The 24,893-nt window shown below is 20.6% G+C and overlaps 2 protein-coding genes across 2 annotated transcripts in view; one reads left to right on the top strand and one right to left on the bottom strand.

Moving 5' to 3' along the window:
- The window catches only part of LOC117172819 (centrosomal protein of 131 kDa), a 34,685-nt gene extending 25,586 nt beyond the window's left edge, over positions 1–9,099 (top strand). Inside the window, exons 9-10 of the mRNA XM_033361064.1 lie at positions 3,784–3,947; positions 8,908–9,099. Coding sequence (XP_033216955.1) covers positions 3,784–3,947; positions 8,908–9,046 — 303 coding nt within the window. The 3' untranslated portion in view covers positions 9,047–9,099. The remainder of the gene's footprint in view (positions 1–3,783; positions 3,948–8,907) is intronic.
- A 62-nt stretch (positions 9,100–9,161) lies between these two features.
- LOC117174966 (GTP-binding protein 128up) overlaps positions 9,162–24,893 on the bottom strand; it is a 34,431-nt gene continuing 18,699 nt past the window's right edge. The window contains exons 6-8 of the mRNA XM_033364442.1: positions 19,890–20,019; positions 19,671–19,793; positions 9,162–9,377 (exon numbers count right to left, since the gene is read on the bottom strand). Coding sequence (XP_033220333.1) covers positions 9,275–9,377; positions 19,671–19,793; positions 19,890–20,019 — 356 coding nt within the window. The 3' untranslated portion in view covers positions 9,162–9,274. The remainder of the gene's footprint in view (positions 9,378–19,670; positions 19,794–19,889; positions 20,020–24,893) is intronic.

Genomic DNA, 24,893 nt, shown 5'->3' on the forward strand with positions numbered 1-24,893 from the left:
CAATAATCATTGATTTTTTTTTAATTTTCAACAAAAATATTAATTTTTAACCAAAAACGGAATAGTTACCTTTTTAGTTTAAAAAATTAAGTTGCAGCGCTGACAAATAAAATGTCAATAAAATTGTTACATTTTCCAAAACAAATAATAACCATTTTTAGAAAAAAAGATTAATTTTAAACAAAATACATGAATTTTGTTAAAACATGAAAATGTTAAATTTTAACAAATAAAAAAATTAATTTTCAACAACGAAAAAATAAGATTTCAACACAAAATCTTTTTTAAAGAATATAATGATGAATCTTTAACCGAAATAATTGAATTTTTGAACAAAAAGATAAACTTTTAACCAAGAAGATTAATTTCTATATAAACAAAAAAAAAGAATTTTAATCTAAAAAAGATAATTTTTAACCAAAAAATTGAATAATCACATTTTTAGTTAAAAAATGAATATTCAACCAAAGAGATACATTTTCAACTAAAATTGTGGAATATTCAACGCGAATAACAATTAAATTTTTAGTTTAAAAAATCCCTTTATCCCAACTTTATTTCCAACCAAAAAGATGAACTTTCAACTAAAATGATAAATATTTAACTGAAATACTTTATTTTCTACATAGAAAAGAAGATTTTTTAAACAAGAAGATTATTTTTAAGAGAAAAAGATAATTTTTTACAAAAAGAGCAACTTTTTTTTTACAAAATACGTGGATTTTTATCAAAATAGTTTGATTTTCAAATAAAAGAGATAAATTTTCAACTAAACTGATGAATTTTCAATTAAAATGATGAATCTTCAACTGGAATAGTTGAATTTTGACCAAAAAGATAAATTTTCAAACATAAAGATTAATTTTCTACAAAAAAGACGGATTTTCCACAAAGTCCATAAAATGTTGAAATAATAGTTTAATTTTTTGATTACAAATATATATTTTCATCCAAAAAATATAATTTTTGAACCAAAAATAAAATAACTAAATTTTCTGTTGGAAATCTAACTCTTAACAACAACAAAATGTCTGCAAAATAGTTCAATTTTCTACTGAAATAGTTAAGTTTTTAGTTTGAAAAAATCATTTTCACCAATAGACAAGAATTTTTAATTAAAATGATAAATCTGCAACCAAAACATTCAATTGTTAACAAAATAATTCTCTTTCAACCAAGTAAATTTTTTAAACAAAATGCGTGGATTTTCACCGAAATAGTTGAATTTTCAATTAAAACAGACAAATTTTCATCAAAATTGTGGAATTTTCAACTCGGAAAGATTAATTTTCATTTAGAAACGGAACAGTTAATTTTTAAGTTGAATGAATTAATTTTCAACCAAATTTATGAATTTCCAACTAAAATGATGAATCTTTAATTTGAATAGTTAAATTTTTTACAAACAAAAAAAAAGAATTTTCAACTATAAAGATTAATTTTCGACAAAAAAGACAAAATGAAACAAATTACATACATTTTTGAACAAATAATTTAATTTTTTAATAAAAAATATCTATTTTCATCCAAACAATATCAACTTTCAACCAAAAATAAAATAGTAGAATTTTTTTTGTTAAAAATTTAATTGTTAACAAACAAAAAAAATGATTTTCAGCAAAATAGTTCAATTTTCTACTGGTTAGTTAAACTTTTAGTTGAAAAATTGATTTTCAACAAACATTTTCAACCAGAGATGAATTATCAATTAAAGTAACAAATCTTCAACAAAAAAATTAATTTTTAATAAAATAAATTAGCTTTCAACCAAGTAATTTTATTTCAAACCTAAAAGATGAACTTTCAACTAAAATTCTAAATATTTAATTTAACTAAAATACTTTATTTTCTTAACAGAAAAGAATATTTTTTAAACAAAAAGATTAATTTTCAGAGAAAAAAGAAAAATTTTCACAAAGTACATAAATTTGTTAAAAAATAGTTTATTTTTTGAATAAAAAATACCTATTTTCGTCTGAAAAATATAAATTTTCAACCAAAAATAAAATAGTTAAATTTTCTGTTGAAAATCTCAATTTTAACAACAACAAAAACGATTTTCAGCATAATAGTTAAATGTTCTACTGGAACAGTTAAGTTTTTAGTTTAAAAACAATCCTTTCCATCCAAAGAAAATAATTTTTAATTAAAATGATAAATCTGCAACCAAAAACTTTCAATTTTTAATAAAAGAATTCGATTTTATTTCAATCCTAAAAGATAAATTTTCATCTAAAATGATAAATATTTAACTGAAATTCTTCATTTTTTAACAGAAAAGAACAATTTTTATAATTTTCAAAAAAAAAAAAAAAGATAATTTTCTGTAAAAAAAATATTTTTAACAAAATACGTGAATTTTTAACAAAATAGTTGAATTTTCAATTAAAAAAAGACAAATTTTCATCAAAATTTTGGAATTTTCAAGTCGGAAAGATTAATTTTTATTTAGAAATGAAACAGTTAAGTTTTAACTTGAATAAATTAATTTTCAACCAAAATCATGAATTTTTAACAAAAATTATGAAACTTGAACTAGAATAGTTAAATCTCTTACAGCGAAAAAATGAATTTTTAACCACAAAGATTAACTTACTACAAAAAAAGACAAAATTTTACAAAGTACTATTTCCAGTAAAATAGTTCAATTTTTCTACTAGAATTGTAACGTTTTTAGTTTTAAAAAATCCTTTCTATCCAAAGAATTTTTAATTAAAATGATAAATCTTCATCTAAAACAATTCATAAAAAAAAAGAGTTTAACTTTCAACCAAGTAATTTTATTTGAAACCTAAAAGATGAATTTTCAACTAAAATGATAAATATTTAACTAAAATACTTTATTTTTTTATATAAAAGAAGAATTTTTAACCAAAAAGATTAATTTTCAGAGATGAAGATAATTTTATACAAAAATAAAATTTTTTTAAACAAAATACGTCGAAATACGTCGTTCAAAACGTATATACATTTTTGAATAAATAGTTTAATTTTTAAATAAAAAATATCAATTTTCAACCAAATAGTTGAATTTTCATCCACAAATATAAATTTTAAACTAAAAAAGCATAGTTTAATTTTTTCGTTAAAAATCTAATTCTTAATAATAATAAAAAAAAAAAGGATTTCCAGCAAAATTATTACATTTTCTATTGGAATAGTTAAATTTTTAGTTGAATAAATTGATATTCAACAAAAATTTTCAAACGGAGATGAATTCTCAATTAAAATAATAAATCTTCAACAAAAACAATTAATTTTTAACAAAAGAGTTTAACATTCAACCCAGTAATTATATTTTCATCCTAAAAGATACATTTTTAACTCAAATAATAAATATTTAACTGAAATACTTCATTTTTTAACAGAAAAAAAAACAATTTTTAAAACTTTTATAACTATAAATATTTTATTTTTTGATAGAAAAGAAGAATTTTTAAACAAAAATATTAATTTTCAGTGATAAAAACGAATTTTCTGCAAAATACCAAAAAAATAAAATAAATTTTCCACCAAAATTATAAATTTTCAACCAAAAATGCAATAGACCAATTTTCTGTTAAAAATATAAATCTTAATCAAAAATATACGGATTTGCAGCAAAATAGATGAATTTTCTACTGGAAGTCAAATTTTTAGTTGAAAAAATTGTTATTTTTTTTTCTTATAATGGAAAAAAAAAATAATAAATTGTTATTTATTCATTTCCCGGTGTTCCGGTAAAGTCGCCACCCTGATTATTAATTAAAAATCAATTACTTATTTAAATTAAATCTTCCTCAGTCCCTAGAAACTTTGACAGTGGAGAGAGACAACGCGAAAAAAGTAGTTCGACAAGAGATCGAATCTGAGAAACGGGAACTAGAAGACAAAATTGCCTCGCTTTATCGAGAACTCACTGAAAATAATTCCAGCAGAGACACACTTATGACGCAATTGTACAGCAGGTGATTTTTTTCTTTAATTTTATGATAAGAACACTAAATATTAAAATCTAAGGAGATTAGTAACAATGATGAAATTTAATTTATCAATTTTTTTGCTGTTTTTCAAAATTTTAAATAAAAAAAAGACATAAAAAATAATTAGAAAATAGAATTAAAAAACAAGATTAAAAAGGTCAATGATTAACACTTTAAAAAATATTTTCGGAAAAACCATGTTCATGATTTTAAATTGAATTGAATGAAAAATAAAATTCCCGATACTATAAAATTCTCGAATTATAAAATTCCCGAGGTTATAAAATTGCCGAAAAATAAAAATCCCAAATTGGAAAAATCCCGAAAATAAAATTCCCGAATTGAAAAAATCCCGAAAATAAAATTTCCGAATTGAAAAATTCTTGAATTCTAAAGTTTCCTAAATTACAAAATTGCTGAAAAATAAAAATCCTACAAAATAAAATTCTCTATTCAAAAAATTGCCGAAAAACGTAGCATTAAAAAAATCCTAAAAATAAAATTCTCGAATTTAGAAATGTTCGAGTTATAAAATTTCCGATAAATTCCGAATTGAAAAAATCCTGGCATTTCAAATTTCCAAAATTATAACATTCCCGTAAAATAAAAATCCCAAACAGGAAAAATCGGAAAAACCGTGTTCATGATTTTGAATTGAATTGAATGAAAAATAAAATTTCCGACACTGTGAAATTCTCGAATTATAAAATTCCCGAAGTTATAAAATTGCCGAAAAATAAAAATCCTAAATTGGAAAAATCCCGAAAATAAAATACCCGAATTGAAAAAATCCCGAAAATAAAATTTCCGAATTGAAAAATTCTTGAATTCTAAAGTTTCCTAAATTACAAAATTGCTGAAAAATGTAAAATTAAAAAAGTCCTAAAAAATAAAATTCTCGAATTTAAAAAGGCTCGATTTATAAAATTTCCGAAAAATCCCGAATCGAAAAAATCCTGGCATTTCAAATTTTCAAAACTATAACATTCCCGTAAAATAAAAATCCTAATCAGGAAAAATCCTGAGAAATGAAATTTCCGACATTGTAAAATTCCCCGATTGAAAAAGTCTTGAATTATAAAATTCCATAAATTATAAAATTGATGAAAAATAAAAATCCTAAAAAATAAAATTCTGGAATTGCAAAATTCTTGAATGATAAAATTCTCGAAAAATCCCAAATCGAAAAATATCTTGAAATAAAATTCCCGAATTGAAAAGTTCTCGAATTATGAAATTCCGTATATTACAAAATTTCTGAAATACAAAAATCCTAAAAAATCAAATTCTTTATTTATAAAATTGCCAAAAAATCTCGAATTAAAAAAAAACTAAATAATAAAATTATCGATTTTTGAAATTTCCGAAAAATCCCGAATTGAAAAAATTCCGCCACTTTAAAATTCCCGAAATTATAAAATTGCCGAAAAATAATAATCCCAAATTGGAAAAATCCCGAAAAATCGAATTCTGGAATTGAAAAATTCTTAAATTATAATTTCCCTTGATTACAAAATTGATGAAAAATAAAAATCCTGAAAAATCAAATTCTCTATTTATAAAATTGCCAAAAAATCTCGAATTAAAAAAAAAAACTAAACGATAAAATTCTCGATTTATAAAATTTCCGAAAAAAACCCGCCACTTTAAAATTCCCAATATTATAAAATTGCCGAAAAATAATAATCCCAAATTGGAAAAATCCCGAAAAATCGAATTCTGGAATTGAAAAATTCTTAAATTATAATTTCCCTTGATTACAAAATTGTTGAAAAATAAAAATCCTGAAAAATCAAATTCTCTATTTATAAAATTGCCAAAAAATCTCGAATTAAAAAAAACTAAACGATAAAATTCTCGATTTATAAAATTTCTGAAAAATCCTGAATAGAAAAAATCCCGCCACTTTAAAATTCCCGAAATTATAAAATTGCCGAAAAATAATTATTCCAAATTGGAAAAATCCCGAAAAATCGAATTCTGGAATTGAAAAATTCTTAAATTATAATTTCCCTTGATTACAAAATTATTGAAAAATAAAAATCCTGAAAAATCAAATTCTCTATTTATAAAATTGCCAAAAAATCTCGAATTAAAAAAAACTAAACGATAAAATTCTCGATTTATAAAATTTCTGAAAAATCCCGAATAGAAAAAATCCCGCCACTTTAAAATTCCCGAAATTATAAAATTGCCGAAAAATAATTATTCCAAATTGGAAAAATTCCGAAAAATCGAATTCTGGAATTGAAAAATTCTTAAACTATAATTTCCCTTTATTGCAAAATTGATGAAAAATAAAATTCCCGATAAATCCCAAATTGTAAAAATCCTAAGAAATAAAATTCCCGACACTGTAAAATTCCAAATTTGAAAAATTCTCGAATTATAAAATTCCCTAAATTACAAAATTACTGAAAAATAAAAATTCTAAAAAAAAAAAAAACAAATTTTCTATTTATAAAATTACTGAAATTATAAAATTACCGAAAAACAAAAATCCCGAATTGGCAAAATCCTGAAAAACAAAATTTCACAATTCTCGAATTATAAAGTTTCCGACAAATCTCAAATTGCAAAAATCGTGATAAATAAAATTCCAGAATTATAAAATTCCGCAAAAATTCCGAATTGAAAAAATCCTGAAAAATAAAATTCCCGAAAATGTAAAATTGCTGAATTGGAAAATTCTCGAATTATAGAATTTCCTAAAAGTCCTGAATTGAAAAAACGCTGAAAAACAATGTTAATTTTTTTATAAAGTGAAAAAATGTTATATACTTTAAAATTGTTATTTACAATATTAAAATATTATCAATTTTTTTTGCAATTTTTCAAAATTTTTAATTAAAAAAAGGCATAAAAAAATAAATAGAAAATCATAATAAAAAAATAAGATAATAAAGGTCAATGATTAAAATTTTTTTAAAATATCGTCGGGAAACCAGTGTTCATGATTTTGAATTAAATTGGCTGAAAAATAAAATTCCCGACACTAAAATTCTTGAATTATAAGATTCCAGAAGTTATAAAATTGCAGAAAAATCCCTCATGAAAAAATCACGAAAAATAAAATTCCGGAAATTGCAAAATTTCTGAATTTAAAAATTCTTGAATTGTAAAGTTCCCTAAATTACAAAATTGATGAAAAATAAAATTCCCGAATTGCAAAATTCTCGAATGATAAAATTCCCGAAAACCCCCGAATTGGTAAAAATCGTAAAAAATAAGATTCCGGAAATTATAAAACTGCCAAAAAATGCCGAATTGAAAAAATCCTGAAAAATAAAATTCCTGGAACTAAAATTCCCGAAAAATCCTGAATTGAAAAAATTCTGAAAAATAAAATTCCTGAAACTAAAATTCTCTAAAAATCCCGAATTGAAAAAGTCCTCAAAAATAAAAATTCCGACATTCTAAAATTGCCGAATTGGAAAATTCGCTAATTGTAGAATTCCCGAAAAATTCAGAATTGAAAAAATCCTAAAAAATAAAATTTCCGAAAAATCCCGATTCTAATCCTAAAAAACAAAATTCCCGAATGGGAAAATTCTTAAATTATAAAATTACCGAAAAATACCGAATTGAAAAAATCTTAAAAAATAAATTTCCTGGCACTAAAATTCCAGAATTATAAACCTCCAAATCAGGAAAATTCTCGAATTATAAAATTCCTGAAAAGTTCTGAATTGAAAAAATCCTGAAAAATAAAATTCTCGACATTGTAAAATTGCCGAAAAATAAAAATCCCGAATTGGAAAATCCCAAAAAATAAAAATTCCTGAATTGAAAAATTCTTGAATTATAAAATTCCCTAAATTAAAAAAATTTCTGAAGAATAAAAATCTCGAAAAGTAAATTCCAGACACTTTACGATTCCTGAATGATAAATAAAATTGCCGAAAATTTTCGAAAAATAAAATTCCCGAATTGGAAAAATTCTCAAATCATAAAATTCCCGAAAAATAAAAATCTCGAATGGGAAAAATCTTGAAAAATGAAATTTTCAAAACTTTCCAATTCCCGAATTGGAAAATTCTCGAATTATAAAATTTCAGAAATTATAAAATTGCCGACAAACTCCGAATTGCAAATTTCTTGAAATATAAAATTACCTAATCAGAAAATATCTTAACTAGAAAATTACGTAATTTAAACAATTACAAATAATGGTTCTTAAACCAATATTATTTAATTTTTAAAAATAAATTAATCAAAGAAAACTTTTTTCAGTGTTTGAATTTAGAATAACAATGTTTTTATAAAAATTGCGTAAAAAATAAATTCAAAAACAATTGCGCCTTGTACGAAAAAAGAATTTTTTTGTCAATAATAATTCAATTTTTGAAAACATATGTTGTAAATCAAATCAAATACTTTGTACATTTTCAAAACAAAATTTTTTATTCAGAAATAAATTTTTTTCCACTTTTTTTATTTTAAATTCAAACAACGATTTTTTAAAACTTTACACATAAAAAAGTTTCCTTTGATAAGCAAACATTTGATTATTTATTTTTAACGAATAAATAATATTTAACAAATAACAAATTTTTAATTCTTTAATATTACAAAAATGTAGAGAACTTTATTATTCTGGAATTTTCTATTTTGGGATTTTTATATTTCAGCAAATTTATAAATTCAGGAATTTTATTATTCGAGAATTTTCTGATTCGGTATTTTTAAGTTATCCCCATCAAAACTGGTATTTCAGAACAAAAAATATTATAACTTGAACCTGAGTTGGAATCTTTGAAAAAAATTAATTTCCAGCTGTTGAAAATTTAATTTACTTAAACCTTCAATTGCTGAAAATTAAAAAAAAGCATATTTGCAAAATTTTCCATAAAAATCTAATAAATTTATTATTATTGATAAAAAAACTATAAAATAAACAAAAAAGAATAAGGTAAAAATATAATTTTTCTAATAAAATTTTCAGGATAAAATTAATAATTACCCAGAAGGATCTCTCGATAAAAAACCTCGTCCAAGAAACGACAGAGGCGAAGAAAAAATGCGACCACTTGGAGAAACTGTTGGATCAGCAGAGAAAAGAATATGTACTGAAATCTTTGTAAATATTAACAACAACAAAAAGAATACTATTTTCTGTAATTTAGAAATGTAAGGATTTTAGATATAAGAGGATTTTTATAAAAGGAATATCAATAATAAAGAAAGGAAAAGTTTTTGTAAAGAATTAAACCAGTACTTATTATTATTGGCGTTCTCAAATAGCCGATATTCCATTTTTTCTGCAAAGCGGAGTGAGCTTGGCAGTAAAAATATAAATTGTGATGATAAAATTACACTTTTTTGACAATTTGTACAACGTCCTCGTCGCACAAGACGTGATCCTTTCCTACTTTTTGCGGCATGTGCTTCACGGATGAACCCCAAACGAGTGCGCTGAAAAGAAAGTTTATTTGTTTATAATCGTCGAATAATATATTCATTTTTTAATTGTCAATTACGATCTTAAAATTCATTTTCGAAATTAGAAAAATATTGAAAAAACCTTCGAGTCATTCTAGAATATAAATATAAATTTTTCAAAAAGGAAAATAAATTCAGGTTCGCTGAAAGAAACTTGATTTTCAAGAATTTTTTACTAAACGGAATAAAACAATACAATTTTGATCAATATTTATACATTTCTTTTGAAATCTGAAAGAGATGAATTTTAAGACCAAAATTCTCTAATTACAAAATTTCCGAAAAATAAAAATTCCAAATTGGAAAAATCCTAAATAATAAAATTCCCGACATCAATCATAAAATTGATGAACAACCAAAGTCCCGAATTGGAAAAATCCTGAAAAATAAAATTGTCGACAGTGTAAAATTCTTGAATTAAAAAATTCTCAAATTATAAAATTCCCTAAATTACAAAATTGCTGAAAAATAAAAATCCTGAAAAATAAGATTCTCAAATTACAAAATTACCAAAAAATCTCGAATTGAATAAAGTCGGAAAAATAAAATTCCCGGCATTAAAATTCAAAAATTATAAAATGCCCGAAAAATCCTGAATCGAAAAAATGATGAAAAAAAGTTAATTTTTTTATAATCGTCAAATAATATATTCATTTTTTAATTGTTAATTATGATCTTAAAATTAATTTTCGAAATTACAAAATAGTGAAAGAACTTTTGCGTGATTCTAGAATCTTAATATACATTTTCAATAAAGGAAAATAAATAAAATAAATACAATTTTGATTAATATTAAAAATAATATTAACAAATTTCAACAAAAAGATGCATTCTCAAAAAAAAAAAAAAAAAAAAGAAATTTCTACTAAAAGACATGAACTTTTAAGACAAAAATTCTCAGATTATACAATTCCCGAAGTTATAAAATTGCAGGAAAATTCCGAATGTGAAAAATCCTGTAAAATAAAATTCTTGACACTTTAAAATTTCCGAAATTATAAAATTGCCAAAAAATAAAAATCCTGAAAAATAAAATTCCCGATTTTCTAAAATTCACAAATTGTAAAATTCTTGAATTAAAAAATTCCCGAAATTACAAAATTGCCGAAAAACCAAAATCCCGAATTGGAAAAATTCTAAAAAATAAAATTACCTTCACTGTAAAATTGCCTACACTGTAAAATTCCCGAACTGAAAAATTCTCGAATTATAAAATTCTCTAAATTACAAACTGGTTGGAAAATAAAAATCCTAAAAAATAAAATTCCCGAATAGAAAAATTCTCGATTATGAAATTCCTGAAAACTCCCGATTCAAATCCTGAAAAATAAAATTCCCGATTTATAAAATGGCCGAAAAATCCTGAATTGAAAAATTCGTTAAAAATAAAAGTTCCGGCACTAAAATTCACGAAAAATCTCGATTCAAATGTTGAAAAATAAAACTCCTAAATTGGAAAATTCTCGATTTATAAAATTGAACGAAAAATCCCAAATTCAATAAATCCTTAAAAATAAAATTTTTGACTCTAAAATTCCCGGAAAATTCCGAATTGAAAAAATCCGGAAAAATAAAATTTCCGAATCGGGAAATTCCCGAAATATTCCTCATTCAAATAATGAAAAAGATGATTTTTTTTATAAAATTATGAATCTTCAGACATTTTTTTTAAATAAAGCAGTTCAACTTTTATAAAAAAAACGAATTTTCATCTAAAATTATGAATATTGTCATGCAGTTAAATTTTCAGTTAAAATAATTAATTTTTGACCAAACAAAAAACGAGTTATCAACCAAAAATATGAATTTTCAAGAAAAACGTTATTTTTTAAACAACAAAAAAAATAAATTTGAATCCAATAAGATTAGTACTCTACAAAAAAAAACATGCGAATTTTCAACTCAAACAGGGGCATTTTCAACCAAAAACGAAAGTTACATTTTAAGCCTGAAAAATTATTTTTAAACAAGAAAAAAAACGAATTTTCAACAAAATAGTTCAATTTTCATTTTAAAAAAGAATTTGCAGCTTCAAAATTTATTTTGAATCAAGAAAATGCATTTTTTCCACAAAAGAGGAAATCTCAAACTAATAAATGAAATGAAAAAAATGAATTTTAACACAAAATAGTTGAATTAAAAAAAAAATCTCAAACAAAAATATAAATTTTTAATACAAAAAAAATTAATTTTTAACCAAACATGTCTATTTTTGACAAAAATGTAGGAAATTTAAATCCAATAAGATTATCTTTCTGCCAAGAAAGATGAATTTTCAACTAAAAAAAGTTTTTACAAAATAAAACAAATATATTTTCAAAGAAATACTTGAGTTTTCAACTTGAAAAAATTAATTTTTGAACAAAAATGAGTTAATTAAAAAAGGGTAAATTTTTAGCAAAAAGAACCGTAAGTTACATCATTAGCTTGAAAAAAAGAATCTTCAGTCTAAAGAAAAACGAATTCCTAACAAAATAGATAAATTTTCAACAAAAAAAAAATGAATTTTCATCTAAAATTATGAATATTGAACTGGAAGTCAATTTTTCAGTTAAATCAATTAATTTTCTAGAAAAAAATATGATTTTCAAACAAAGAAATAAATTTTTAATTAAAACGATGAATTTTCAACAGAAAAAAATTTGCAATAGTAGATATTTCAACCAAAAACGACAAATTTTCAACAAAATAATTAAATTTTCGACCAAAAAATAGAATTTTTGGGCAAAATAATTAAATTTTCAACACAAAAGTTGAATTTTCAACTAAAAATGTGAACCTTCAAAGAAAAAAATAGTTTAAATTTTAACCAAAGATGAATTTCCATACAAAAATATAAATATTGAAATGAATTGGTTCAATTTCCAGTAAAAAAATGAATTTTCAATAAAAAAAAAAGAACGAATTTTCAACTAAAAAATAACAACAACAAAAAAACAAATAACAAAAATGAAAAACTTAAATCTTCAGTACACTTTAAAACTAAAGGATGAATTTTCAGAAAAATAGTTTAACTTTCAATATAGAGATGAATTTTTATCTAAAATTATAAATATTAAACTGGAATAATAAAATTTTTAGTTAAAAAGATTAATTGGAGAAAAAAACACGAATTTCAATTTTGAACAAAAAACGGAAATTCCATTTTCAGTTCAAAAAATTAATATTAAATAATTAAAAAAACGCGTTTTTAACCAAAAAAATGAATTTTTAACTAAAATCATGAATATTGAACCGTAGTAGATGAATTTTGTATAATACATTTTTAAGAAAAAGTTTCATTTTTAATTTTTCTTAAAAAAGTTTTCGTTTTTAAATAAAAAAAAAAATAATTTTAAACTTAAAACAAAAACAAAATTTTCAAAAAAATAGAAAACATTTTATCAAACAAAAAAATAAATACTTTTCAACCAATAATATAAATGGAAAAAAAGTTAATTTTTAATGAAATATTTGCAGTTTTAGCAAAAAAAAAAGGAAATTTAAAATAATAAGATAAGTTTTTTTACCAAAAAATCAAGTTAAATTTTCATTAAAAAAAATTTTCTTAAAAAAAACAATTTTAAACCAAATAGTTACATTTTTATTTATATACAGAAAATTTTCAACCCAAAATATGAATTTTTAAGAAAAAAGTTAGTAACGAAAAAAAAAATAGTTGCATTTTTAACCAAAATATAGGAAATTTCAAACCAACAAGATTATTTTGGTACCCAAAAAAGACGAATTTTAAGCAAAAAGAGGTCAACTTTCAACAAAAAACGGAAGTTCTATTTTCAGTTCAAAAAATTAATATTTAATTTAAAATAACGAATTTTAAGAAAAAGTTTCATTTTTAACCAACAAAATAGGACATTTCAAAACTATAAAATTAGTTTTCTACCAAAAAAGGCGAATTTTAAACTAAAAAAGATAGATATTTAACCAAAAGCAGAAGTTTTAATTGAATTGAAATAAAAAATCAATTTTAAATTTGAAAAAAAAAAAACAATTAAATTTTGAACAAAATAGTAAAAATTGTATAAAAAAAACTAAATAAATAATTTTCAACCAAAAATATGAATAAAAAAAAGTTAATTTTAAACCAAACAGTCGCAGTTTTAGAAAAAAAAAGAAAATTAAAAAAAAATAAGATAAGTTTTTTACCAAACACAAAAGTTAAATTTTCAGTTTAAAAAATGAATTCTAAACTAAAAAAATTCTTAATTATTTTTTTTTCACATTTTTTTTCGTTCAAAATTAATTTTTTAATCTGAAAATGTAACTGAAGTTTTTGGTTGAAAATAGACTTTTGTAGTTGGAAATTTGTCTTTTGTCGAAAATTCTGTTGTTTTTTTTTCAAATTAATTTTAACCACAAAAAAGGAAATCTAAAAAAAAAAAGATTATTTTTCTACAAAACAAAATAAATTTTCAACAAAACAGTCTTTCAAAAAAAAGGATAAAAGAAATATATATAATAAATATAAAAAATATAAATAAATACATAAAAAGATATAAAAAATGAATTTTCAACTAAAATTTTAAATGGAAAAAAATTTTTTTTAACAAATTTCTTCAATCTTCAAACAAGTAGTTCAATTTAAACAGAAAAAGGATGAACTTTCAATTAATAATGTAATTTAAATTAGAAAAGATGATAATTTTATATTTTTTTAACTCCCTGACAAATAAAATCCTCTGCATTTTTGAAAATTAATGTTCAATTGAAATGATGAATCTTCAACTAGAATAGCTGCATTTTCAACGAAAAATATCCATTTTTAAGTAAAAAAATTAATTTCCAGTTAAAAAAATACGAATTTTCAAAGATATTGCTGAAATTCCAACTAAAACAGACAATTTTTCAAGAAAAAATGGAATGGTTAAATTTCCAGTTGAAAAAATAAATTTTACATCAGAAAAGAAAACAAATTTTTAAATAAAATGATGAATATTTAACGGGAATAATCGAATTTTTCACCGCAAAGATGAATTTTTAAACATAAAGATCATTTTTCCACAAAAAAGACAAATTTTTCATAAATTACAGTAATTTTTTAACAAATAGTTTAGTTTTTAAATAAAAAATATTAATTTTCAACCAAATAGTTGAATTTTTAGTTAAAAAATTGATTTTTAATACATATAAATATATAAAAAAAATTCAAACCAACAAAATTAGTTTTTTGAAAAAAAGACGAATTTTCACCTTAAAAGGTCCATTTTCAACCAAAAACGGAAGTTACAGTTTCAGTTAAAAAAATTAATTCTAATCTACAAAAATTTGAGAATATTTTTTTGGAAATTTTTTTTAGTTCAAAATTAATTTTTTAAACTGAAAATTTAACTTCTGTTTTTGGTTGAAAATAGACTTTTGTAGTTGGAAATTTGTCTTTTTTGGAAGAAAATTAATCTTCTTGGTTTCAAAAATTTCCTATGTTTTGGTTAAAAATGCAACTGTTTGTTTCAAAATTAAATTTCTTCTGAAAAATTCATATTTTTGGTTAGAAATTCCTTTTTACTATATAAAAATGTAACTGTTTTGTCAAAAAATTCTTTTTTTTTCGTTTCAAATTAATTTTAACCACAAAAGAGGAAGTCTAAAAAAAAGATTAGTTTTCTACAAAACAAAACGAATTTGAGAAAATTAATTTTCAACGAAATTGTTGAAATTTCAACTAATACACGACAATTTTTCAAGAAAAAATGGAATAGTTAAATTTCAAAAAAAAAAATTAATTTTACATTAGAAAAGAAAACAAATTTTTAACCAAAATTATGAATATTTAACGAGAATAATCGAATTTGGCACCGAAAAGATGAACTTTTAAACAGAAAGATCAATTTTCTACATAAAAGACGAATTTTGCATAAATTACAGTATTTTTTCAACAAATATTTTAATTTTTTAATAAAAATATTAATTTTCAACCAAATAGTTGAATTTTTAACAAAAAATAGAATAGTTAATTTTTTTGGTACAAATTTGGTACAAAAAAAGTACAATTGTACTTTTATATATAATATAAATGTAACTGTTTAGCTGAAAATTCGTTATTTTTTTTGTTTAAAATTAATTTCTTTAATTGAAAATGTAACTTCGATTTTTGGTTTAAAATGGATCCATTATTTCAAAATTTCTCTTTTTTGGTAGAAAACTTATTTTATTAGTTTGAAATTTCCTATTTTTTGGCTAAAACTGCAAACTGTTTGGTTAAAAATAAACTTTTTTTAAATTCATATTTTTGGTTAAATTATTTATTTAGTTTTTTTTAAAACTTTAACTACTTTGTTGAAAAATTCGTTTAAATTTTTTTTCTTTTTGATTCAATTGTAACTTCTGCTTTTTTTGGTTAAAAATAGATCTATTTATATTAAAAAAATTAAAAATCAATTTTTAAACTAAAAATTCAACATTTGGTTGAAAATTAATATTTGTTATTCAAAAATTAAACTATTTGTTAAAAAATTACTGTAATTTATTCAAAATTCGTTTTTTTTTGTAGAAAACTGATCTTTATGTTTAAAAATTCATCTTTTCGGTGAATAATTCGATTATTCCCGTTAAATATTCATCATTTTAGTTAAAAATTTGTTTTATTTTCTGATGTTAAATCAATTTTTTTAACTGGAAATTTAACTATTTCATTTTTTCTTGAAAAATTGTTTGTTTTAGTTGTAATTTCAACAATTTCGTTGAAAATTCGTATTTCTTTAACTGGAAATTAATTTTCTTACTTAAAAATGGATATTTTTCGTTGAAAATGCAGCTATTCTAGTTGAAGATTCATCATTTTAGTTGAACATTAATAAAAAAAAAATGCAGAGAATTTTATTTGTCAGGGAGTTAAAAAAGTATTAAATTATCATCTTTTCTAATTTAAATTACATTATTCATTGAAAATTCATCCTTTTTTTTGTTTGAATTTAACTACTTGTTTAAAGATTGAAGAAATTTGTTAAAAAATCTTTTTTTTTCATGTACAATTTTAGTTGAAAATTTATTTTTTATATCTTTTTAAGTATATATTTATGTATTTATTATATATATTTTTTTCATGCTTTTTTGAAAGACTGTTTTGTTGAAAATTCGTTTTGTTTTGTAGAAAAATAATCTTGTCTTTAGATTTCCTTTTTTGTGGTTAAAATTAATTTGAAACAAAAAAAAATTATTTTTGACAAAAGACAAATTTCCAACTACAAAAGTCTATTTTCAACCAAAAACTTCAGTTACATTTTCAGATTAAAAAATTAATTTTGAACAAAAAACAATGTAAAAAAAAAATAATTAAGAATTTTTTTAGTTTAGAATTCATTTTTTAAACTGAAAATTTAAATTTTGTTTTTGGTTGGAAACGGACTCTTTTTTTTTAATTTCCTTTTTTTCTAAAACTGCAACTGTTTGGTTAAAAATTAACTTTTTTTATTCATATTTTTGGTTGAAAATGATTTATTTAGTTTTTTTTTATACAATTTTTACTATTTTGTTCAAAATTGAGTTTTATTTTCAAATTTAAAATTGTTTTTTATTTAATTCAATTGAAACTCTTCTTTAGTTTAAAGTTCGCCTTTTTTGGTAGAAAACTAATTTTATAGATTTGAAATGTCCTATTTTTTTGGTTAAAAATGAAACTATTTCTTAAAAATTCATAATATAAAATTCATCTACTACGGTTCAATATTCATCATTTTACTTAAAAATTTATTTCTTAGGTTAAAAATTCGTGTTTTTTATTTAATATTAATTTTTTGAACTAAAAATAAAACTTTCGTGGTTTGTACAAAACTGACCTCTTTTGGTTTAAAATTCGCCTTTTCGGGTACAAAAACAATCTTCTTGGTTTGAAATTCCCTCTTTTTTGGTTAAAAATGAAACTGTTTGGTTCAAAATTAATTTTTTCTTAAAAATTCATATTTTGGAGTGAAACTTCTTTTCTATATATACAGAAATGTAACTGTGGTTGAAATTTTTTTTTATTTGTTTAAGAATAATTTTTGTTAACTGAAAATTTAACTTCAATTTTTGGTAAAAACCTTCTCTTATTAATTTGAAATTGATTTTTTTTTCTAAAACTGCAACTCTTCGATTAAAAATTAACTTTTTAAAATTTATATTTTTGTTTAAAATCTATTTATTTTTTTGATTTATAAACATTTCACTATTTTTCAGAAAATTTCATATTTTTTTAAAAATTTTAAATTTATTTATTTTTATTTTATAAATTAAACTTTTTATTAAAAATTCATAACACAAAATTCATCTACTAAGGTTCAATATTCATTATTTTAGTTAAAAATTAATTTCTTTGGTTAAAAATTCGTTTTTTTTATATTCAATATTAATTTGTTAAATTGAAAATAGAACTTTCGTGGTTTGTACAAAATTGACCTCTTTTGGTTTAAAATTCGCCTTTTCGGGTATAAAAACAATCTTTTTGGTTTGAAATTCCCTCTTTTTTGGTGAAAAATGCAACTGCTTCTTTCAAAATTAACTTTTTTCTTAAAGATTCTTTTTTTTCGGTACAAATATGACTGTTTTGTTGACAATTTCGTGTTTTTTTTTTAAATAAATTTTGCGAAATTCAATTGTAACTTCTGTTTTTGGTGAAAAATGTGCCCTTTTCATTTAAAAATTCGCCTTTTTTGGTAGAAAATTAATCTTATTGGTTTGAAATCTCCTAGTTTTTTGGTTAAGAATTGTTTTCTTAAAAATTCATAATATAAAATTTAACTAATAGAGTTCAATATTCATCATTTTAGTTAAAAATTCATTTCTTTAGTTGAAAATTCTTTTTTATTTACTTAAAATTTATCCTTTTCACTGAAAATTTTTCTATTCCAGTTTAATATTTATTAATTTAGATAAAAAAAAATCATCTTACAGTATTAAAGTGTACTGGAAATTTAAGTTTTCCATTATTGTTTAAAAAATGATATTTTTTAGTTGAAAATTCGTTCTTTTTTTATTGAAAATTAATTTTTTACTGGAATTTAAATCAATTCATTGCAATATTCACATTTTTTAATGAAAATTCATCTTCGGTTAAAAGTTAAACTATTTTTACGTTGAAGGTTCACCTTTTTAGTTTAAAATTCAACTTTTGTGTTGAAAATTTAATTATTTTGTCCAAAAGTCATATTTTTTGGTAAAAATTCAATTATTTTGTTGAAAATTTATCGTTTTTGGTTGAAATATCTACTATTACAAATTAATTTTTTTTTCTGTTGAATATTTATCATTTGAATTAAAAATTTATGTCTTTGGTTGAAAATCGTATTTTTTTAGAGGTTAACGACTTTTTTTAAATATATATTTTTTTTAATGAAGATTCATCATAATTATTCATTCATAATTCTTTTCTTTTGTGGAAAATGATTTTTTTTGTTTAAAAATTATTTTTTTAACATTTTTTTTTATTTTAACATTTTTTAACATAAATTTCAACTATTCCAGTTCAATATTAATGATTTTAGATGAAAATTCATCTTTTTTGTTAAAAATTTATCTATTTTGTTAGGAATTCGTTTTTCTTTAGGCTGAACATTATTTTTTTCAAACTAATTATGTAATTTACGTTTTTTTGCTAAAAATCGATCTTTTTTTAGTTAAATCATTTTTGTTTAAAAATTAATTTTTTTAAGTTGAAAACTCAAGTATTTCTTTGAAAATCCATTTTTTTTATAATTTATTTTTTTGGTGAAAGCTCAAGTTTTCAGGGATTTTCTTCATTTAAAATTATCATCTTTTCTGATTCAAATATCTAATGTTACTAGGAAAAATAAAAAATATTTGTTGTAAATTTTTCTTCTAGTTCAAAATTAATTTTTTAAAATGAAAATTTAACTTCCGTTTTTGATTGAGAAATGGACCTTATAAATTGAAAATTTGCCTTTTTTGGTAGAAAACAAATCTTCTTGATTTGAAATTAAATTTTTCTTTAAAAAAAAAAATGTCACCTTAAATTTTAATTTTGAATCAAACAGTTGAATTTTAACCACAAAAGAGGAAATCTCAAAAAAAGATTAGTTTTTTACAAGACAAAAGGAATTTTCAACAAAATAGATAAATTAAAAAAAAAGAATATAAAATATGAAAGTATAAATAAAAATAATAAATACAAAATATATAAATAAATCAATAAAAAATACATTTTCAACTAAAATTATAAACAAAAAAAAGATTTTTTAAGCAAATTGATTATTTGAATAAGAAAAAATGATAATTAAAATTTTTTTAAATCCCTGAACCATAAAAAACCCCCGAATTTTTTAAAAAATAACTTACTATTTGAATTCTTTCGCGATTGTCCGATGAAGCTTGTTGCAAAAATCTTCGACGGTTCTTCTCTCTGTATTCAAAACGACTGGCGAACTGTAATCTGGAAGTTGACCTTTTGGTTTTGTGTAACTGAAAAAGAAAAAATTTTAATACAAATTTATACAGCTTCAATCTGAAAAAATTAAATTGTCAAAAAAAAAATTAAAAAACATTAATTTTACTCACATTCTGACAAGCTGCAAGTAATCCCACATTTTTTCCAATAAATCGTCGTAGTTCCATTTGTGATGCGCCGAAATAGGGACACAATGGGGTATTTTATAAATGACGTCTAATTCCTCAATACTAATTTGATCTAAAAACAATTGTTTTTTTTTTCTAAAGTAAAAATTTTGGATTTTCAAAAAAATAGATGAATTTTTAAGCAAATAGTTGCATTTTCAAAGAAATAGATGAATTCTAATCTAAAAAAGATCATTTTTTAATCCAAACTGGAATAGTTATATTTTTAAATTAATTAATTTTCCACCCAAAAAACATTATTAAAAAATCTATTTTCATTTTTAACCAAGCAGTTTTATTTTCAACCAAATAAAAGGATTTTTAACTAATACGATAAAAATTTTACTGGAATTTTCAACCAAAAAGGTGAATTTTCTACCAAAAATACGATTTTTCAACAACATACTTGAATTTTTAACGAAATAGTTGAATTTTAAATAACAAAAAAAAGACAAATTTCCAACGAAATAGTTAAATTTTCAGTTAAAAAAATAATTTTATTAAAATATAAATATTATAAGTTAAAACTGTTAAATCTTCAACAGGAATAGTTTAATTAAAAAAAAAAGATGAATTTTCAACTAAAATAAATAATCCATAACTGGAATAGTTGAATTTTCAGATAAAAATATAAATTTTCAATTTAAAAAAAATGTCGACCAAAAATTAAATATTTAAATTTTCAGTAAAAAAATTAATTTTTATTTTCTACAAAAAAGATAAATTCTCCAGAAAGTACATTAATTTTGGAACAAATAGTTGAATTTTTAAATAAAAAATATCGACTTTCAACCAAATAGTTTAATTTTTATCCAAAAAAAATATAAATTTTCAACTTAAAATTAAAATAGTTAATTTTTTCGTACAAATTTTCCACTTAAATAGTTCAATTTTTAGTAAAAAAAAAATATTTTTTAACCAAAAATATGCATTTTCAACTGATAAAATTAATTTTCATTTAAAAAATACGAATCTTTAACTAAAATTGACAATTTTTCAAGTAAAAATGGAATAGTTACATTTTCAGTTAAAAAAATTAATTTTTCATCAGGAAAGCAAACAAATTTTTAACAAAAATGATGAATATTTAATGAGAATAATCGAATTTTGGACCAAAGAGATCAATTTTTAACCATAAAGATTAATTTTCAACAAAAAAGACGAATTTTTCAAAAAGTTCATAAATTTCTAAACACATAGTTTAATTTAAAAAATACAAAATATCAATTTTCAACCAAATAGTTTAAATTTCATAAAAAAAATATAAATTTTCAATCAAAAATAGAATAGTTAATTTTTTGGTAAAAATTTTCAGCATAATAGTTCAATTTTCCACTTGAATAGTTCAATTTTTAGTTTTAAAAAACATTGATTTTTAACCAACATTTTCGACCAGACATGAATTCTTAATTGAAATGATGAATTTTCAACTAAGAAAATGAATTTTCTTTTAAAAAGGAAAGATTTTCATAAAAAATACACCAATTTTCAATGAAATCGTTGAATTTCCAACGAAACCAAACAAATTTTTAACCAAATAGTTTAATTTGCAACTAAAACAGACAATTTTTCAAGCAAAAATGGAATAGTTAAATTCTCATTTAAAAAAAATTAAATTTACTTTGAAAAAACAAAAAAATTTGTAACTGAAATGATGAATCTTTAATTAGAATAATCAAATTTTTCATCGAAAAGATGAATTTTCAACCATAAAGATTAATTTTCTACAAAAAAAGACGAATTTTCCACAAATTATATTAATTTGTAAACAAATGGTTTAATTTTTTAACAAATAGTTAAATTTTTTAATTAAAAAATATCATTTTTCAACCAAATACTTGAATTTTCACCCAAAAAATAGAAATTTTTCACTAAAAATAGGATATTTAATTTGTTTGTCTAAATTTTGAGCAAAATAGATCAATTTTCCACTTGAATATTTAAATTTTTAGTGAAAAAAATTGAATTTTAAGCAACATTTTCAACTAGAGATGAATTTTCATCAAAATTATGAACATTTAACTGAAATACTTGAATTTTCAAGAAAAAATATGGATTTTCAACTGGGAAAATTAGTTTTCTTTATAAAAAAATACGATTTTTCAACAAAATATACGAATTTTCAACCCAAAACAGATAAATTTTTACCCAAATAGTTGCATTTTTATCTAAAAATAGACACGTTTTTAAGCAAAAGTGGAATAGTTAAATTCTGAAATAAAAAAAATTCATGGTACATGAAGAAAACAAAATTTTAACTAATTTTCAACCATAAAAATTAATTTCTACTAAAAAAATATGTCTTTTCGACGTATTTTTAACAAAGTAAATTAATTTTAAAAAAATATCAATTTTCCACAAAAAATGGGATCTTCAATTGAAATACTTGAAGTTTCAACAAAAATATGCATTTTCAACTAGGAAAATTAATTTTCTTTTAAAAAAGACAATTTTTCATAAAAAAATACACAAATTTTCAAGGAAATCGTTGAATTTCCAACGATACCAGACAAATTTTCAAACCAAATAATTCAATTTTTAACTAAAACAGACCATTTTTAAAGCAAAAATGAAATAGTTAAATTCTGAGTTGAAAAAATTAATTTTTCATCAGGAAAATAAACAAATTTTTAACTAAAATGTTAAATCTTTAACGAGAATAATTAAATTTTTAATCAAAAAGATCAATTTTCAACTGAAATAGTTGAATTGGAAACCAAAAAGATGAAATTTTCAACAAAAACATAAATTTTCAACCCAGAAGATAATTTTCTATTCAAAAAATCGAATTTTCAAATAAAAAAATATATAAATAAATAAAATGTTAACAAAATGGTTAAAGTTTCAAAATAATAAATATATTTAAATTTTAATAAAAATATGAATGTTCAGTCTAAGGAAAAACTCATTTTTAACGAAAAAAACTCATTTTTTAACCAAGGAGATAAATTTTCAATTAAAATTATAAATCTTCATCAAACAAATAAAATAAAATTTTTTTAAATAGGACAATTTCAATTAAAATTTTTATATTAAACTTATCAAAAATTGTATAATTTCATGTGATGAAAAGATAAAATTTTGGTTAGAAATAGAGCAACAAAATGCAAAATAAATTAATTTTGAAATAAATACGAAAATTTTCCATTAAAAAATATCAATTTTCAATACAAAATAAAATAATTAAACTTTTAGGGGAAAAACGGATTTTCAAGAAAATAGTTAAATTTTCAACACACAAAAAATAATTTTTGTCAAGAAAGTAAATTATGAACCAAAAAATAAATAATTAAATTTTAAGTTAACAAAAATTAATGTTCAAACAGACGAATTTTCCACTAAAACTATGGAATAAGTTAAATTTTCAGTTTAAAAAATTACTTTCCACAAATAAAACTAACTTTCCAAAAAAAAGTTAGATTTTCAAAAAGTGGTGAATTTTCAACTAAAATTGTATAAATATTTAACTAGAATAATGACATTTTTTTACAAAAGAAGACGAGTCTTCAACCAAAAAGATTAACTTCTTCAAAAAAAAAAAAGATGAATTTTAAACTAAAAATAATATTTTTTCAACCAAAAATTAAATCATTAATAATAAATAATAATTTTCAAAAAACAAAAAAAAAGAAACAAATTTTCAACAAAATAGTTAAATTTTCAGTAAAAAATTTCTTTTCATTCAAAGGAAAAATAAGTTTTCAATCAAATAGCACATTTTTGAGACAAGGAAATGACTTTTTAATTTTTATTTTGAACCAAAAATTCGAAGCTTTTTAAAAATTTTGAAAGATTTCAAAAAGTTTCTTAAGATTTATGGTAAATTTTTGTATTATTTTTTTATTACAAAAAATTTATTTTAAAATAATATTAAAAAATACTTTAAATTTTTTTAATATTTCACAAATTGCTATAGTTTTTTTTTGTAGAAGTAAAAATATCTTGAAAAATTCGAATAATTTAAAAAAAAAATAAAACAATTTTGAAAGTTTCAAACAAATTTTTGAAAAATTTAGATTTTTTAAGATTTTGAGGAAATAAAATTCGAAGCTTATTACGAGTTTTAAAATATTTGAAACAAATATTTAAAAATTCATAAGATTTCTGGAAAAAATTTTTACGATTTTTTATTACGAAAAATGAGTTTTGAGAGAATATTCAAAAAGACTTTAAAGCATTTTAAAATATTTTCAATATTTTTTAAAAATAATTGGGCCGATTTAGACCAATTTCTTAATTTTGCAGAATTTAAAAACAAACGATTTTCAATTTTTGTAAATAAAATATATATTTTTGAAGATTTTGAAATACAAATTTTAAAAGTTTTTAAAAAAGTTTAAAAGGTTTTAAGGCAATAAAGAAATTTTATGAAAATTGCTTGGAAAATTTAAAATAATTCTTCATTTTTAAAGATTGATTTAAAAGAAAATTTTTAAATATTTCAAAATTTATCAAATAAATAATCATGACAGATTTCAAGGCAATTTTTCTAATTTTGCCGAATTAAAATCAACTTGAGAAAAAATTCGAATCATTATTTAAAAAATTTGAATTTTTTAAATAATAAAAAAATTTAGAAGATTCAAAAAAAAATTAAAATATGTAGATTTTTGAAAAAGATTTTGAGGGGAAAAATTCAAAGATTATAAGAAGTATTAAATTATTATTATTACAAAAAAATTAATTTTGAGATAATATTCAAAAAGACTTTAAAGCATTTAAAAAAATTTCAATATTGTTTAAAAATAATTGGGTCGATTTAGATAAATTTTGTCATTTTTCAGAATTTAAAAACAAAATTTTTTCAATTTTTATTGATAAAATGTATATTTTTGAAGATTTTGAAATACAAATTTTATGTTTTTCAAAGAATTTAAAAAGGTTTTAGGTAATAAAGAAGTTTTCCTGTAGATTCCTAGGAAAATTTTAAATAATTTTTCATTTGTA

The sequence above is a fragment of the Belonocnema kinseyi genome, chromosome 1 (genome assembly GCF_010883055.1).
Source record: "Belonocnema kinseyi isolate 2016_QV_RU_SX_M_011 chromosome 1, B_treatae_v1, whole genome shotgun sequence".
NCBI classification, from domain to species: domain Eukaryota; kingdom Metazoa; phylum Arthropoda; class Insecta; order Hymenoptera; family Cynipidae; genus Belonocnema; species Belonocnema kinseyi.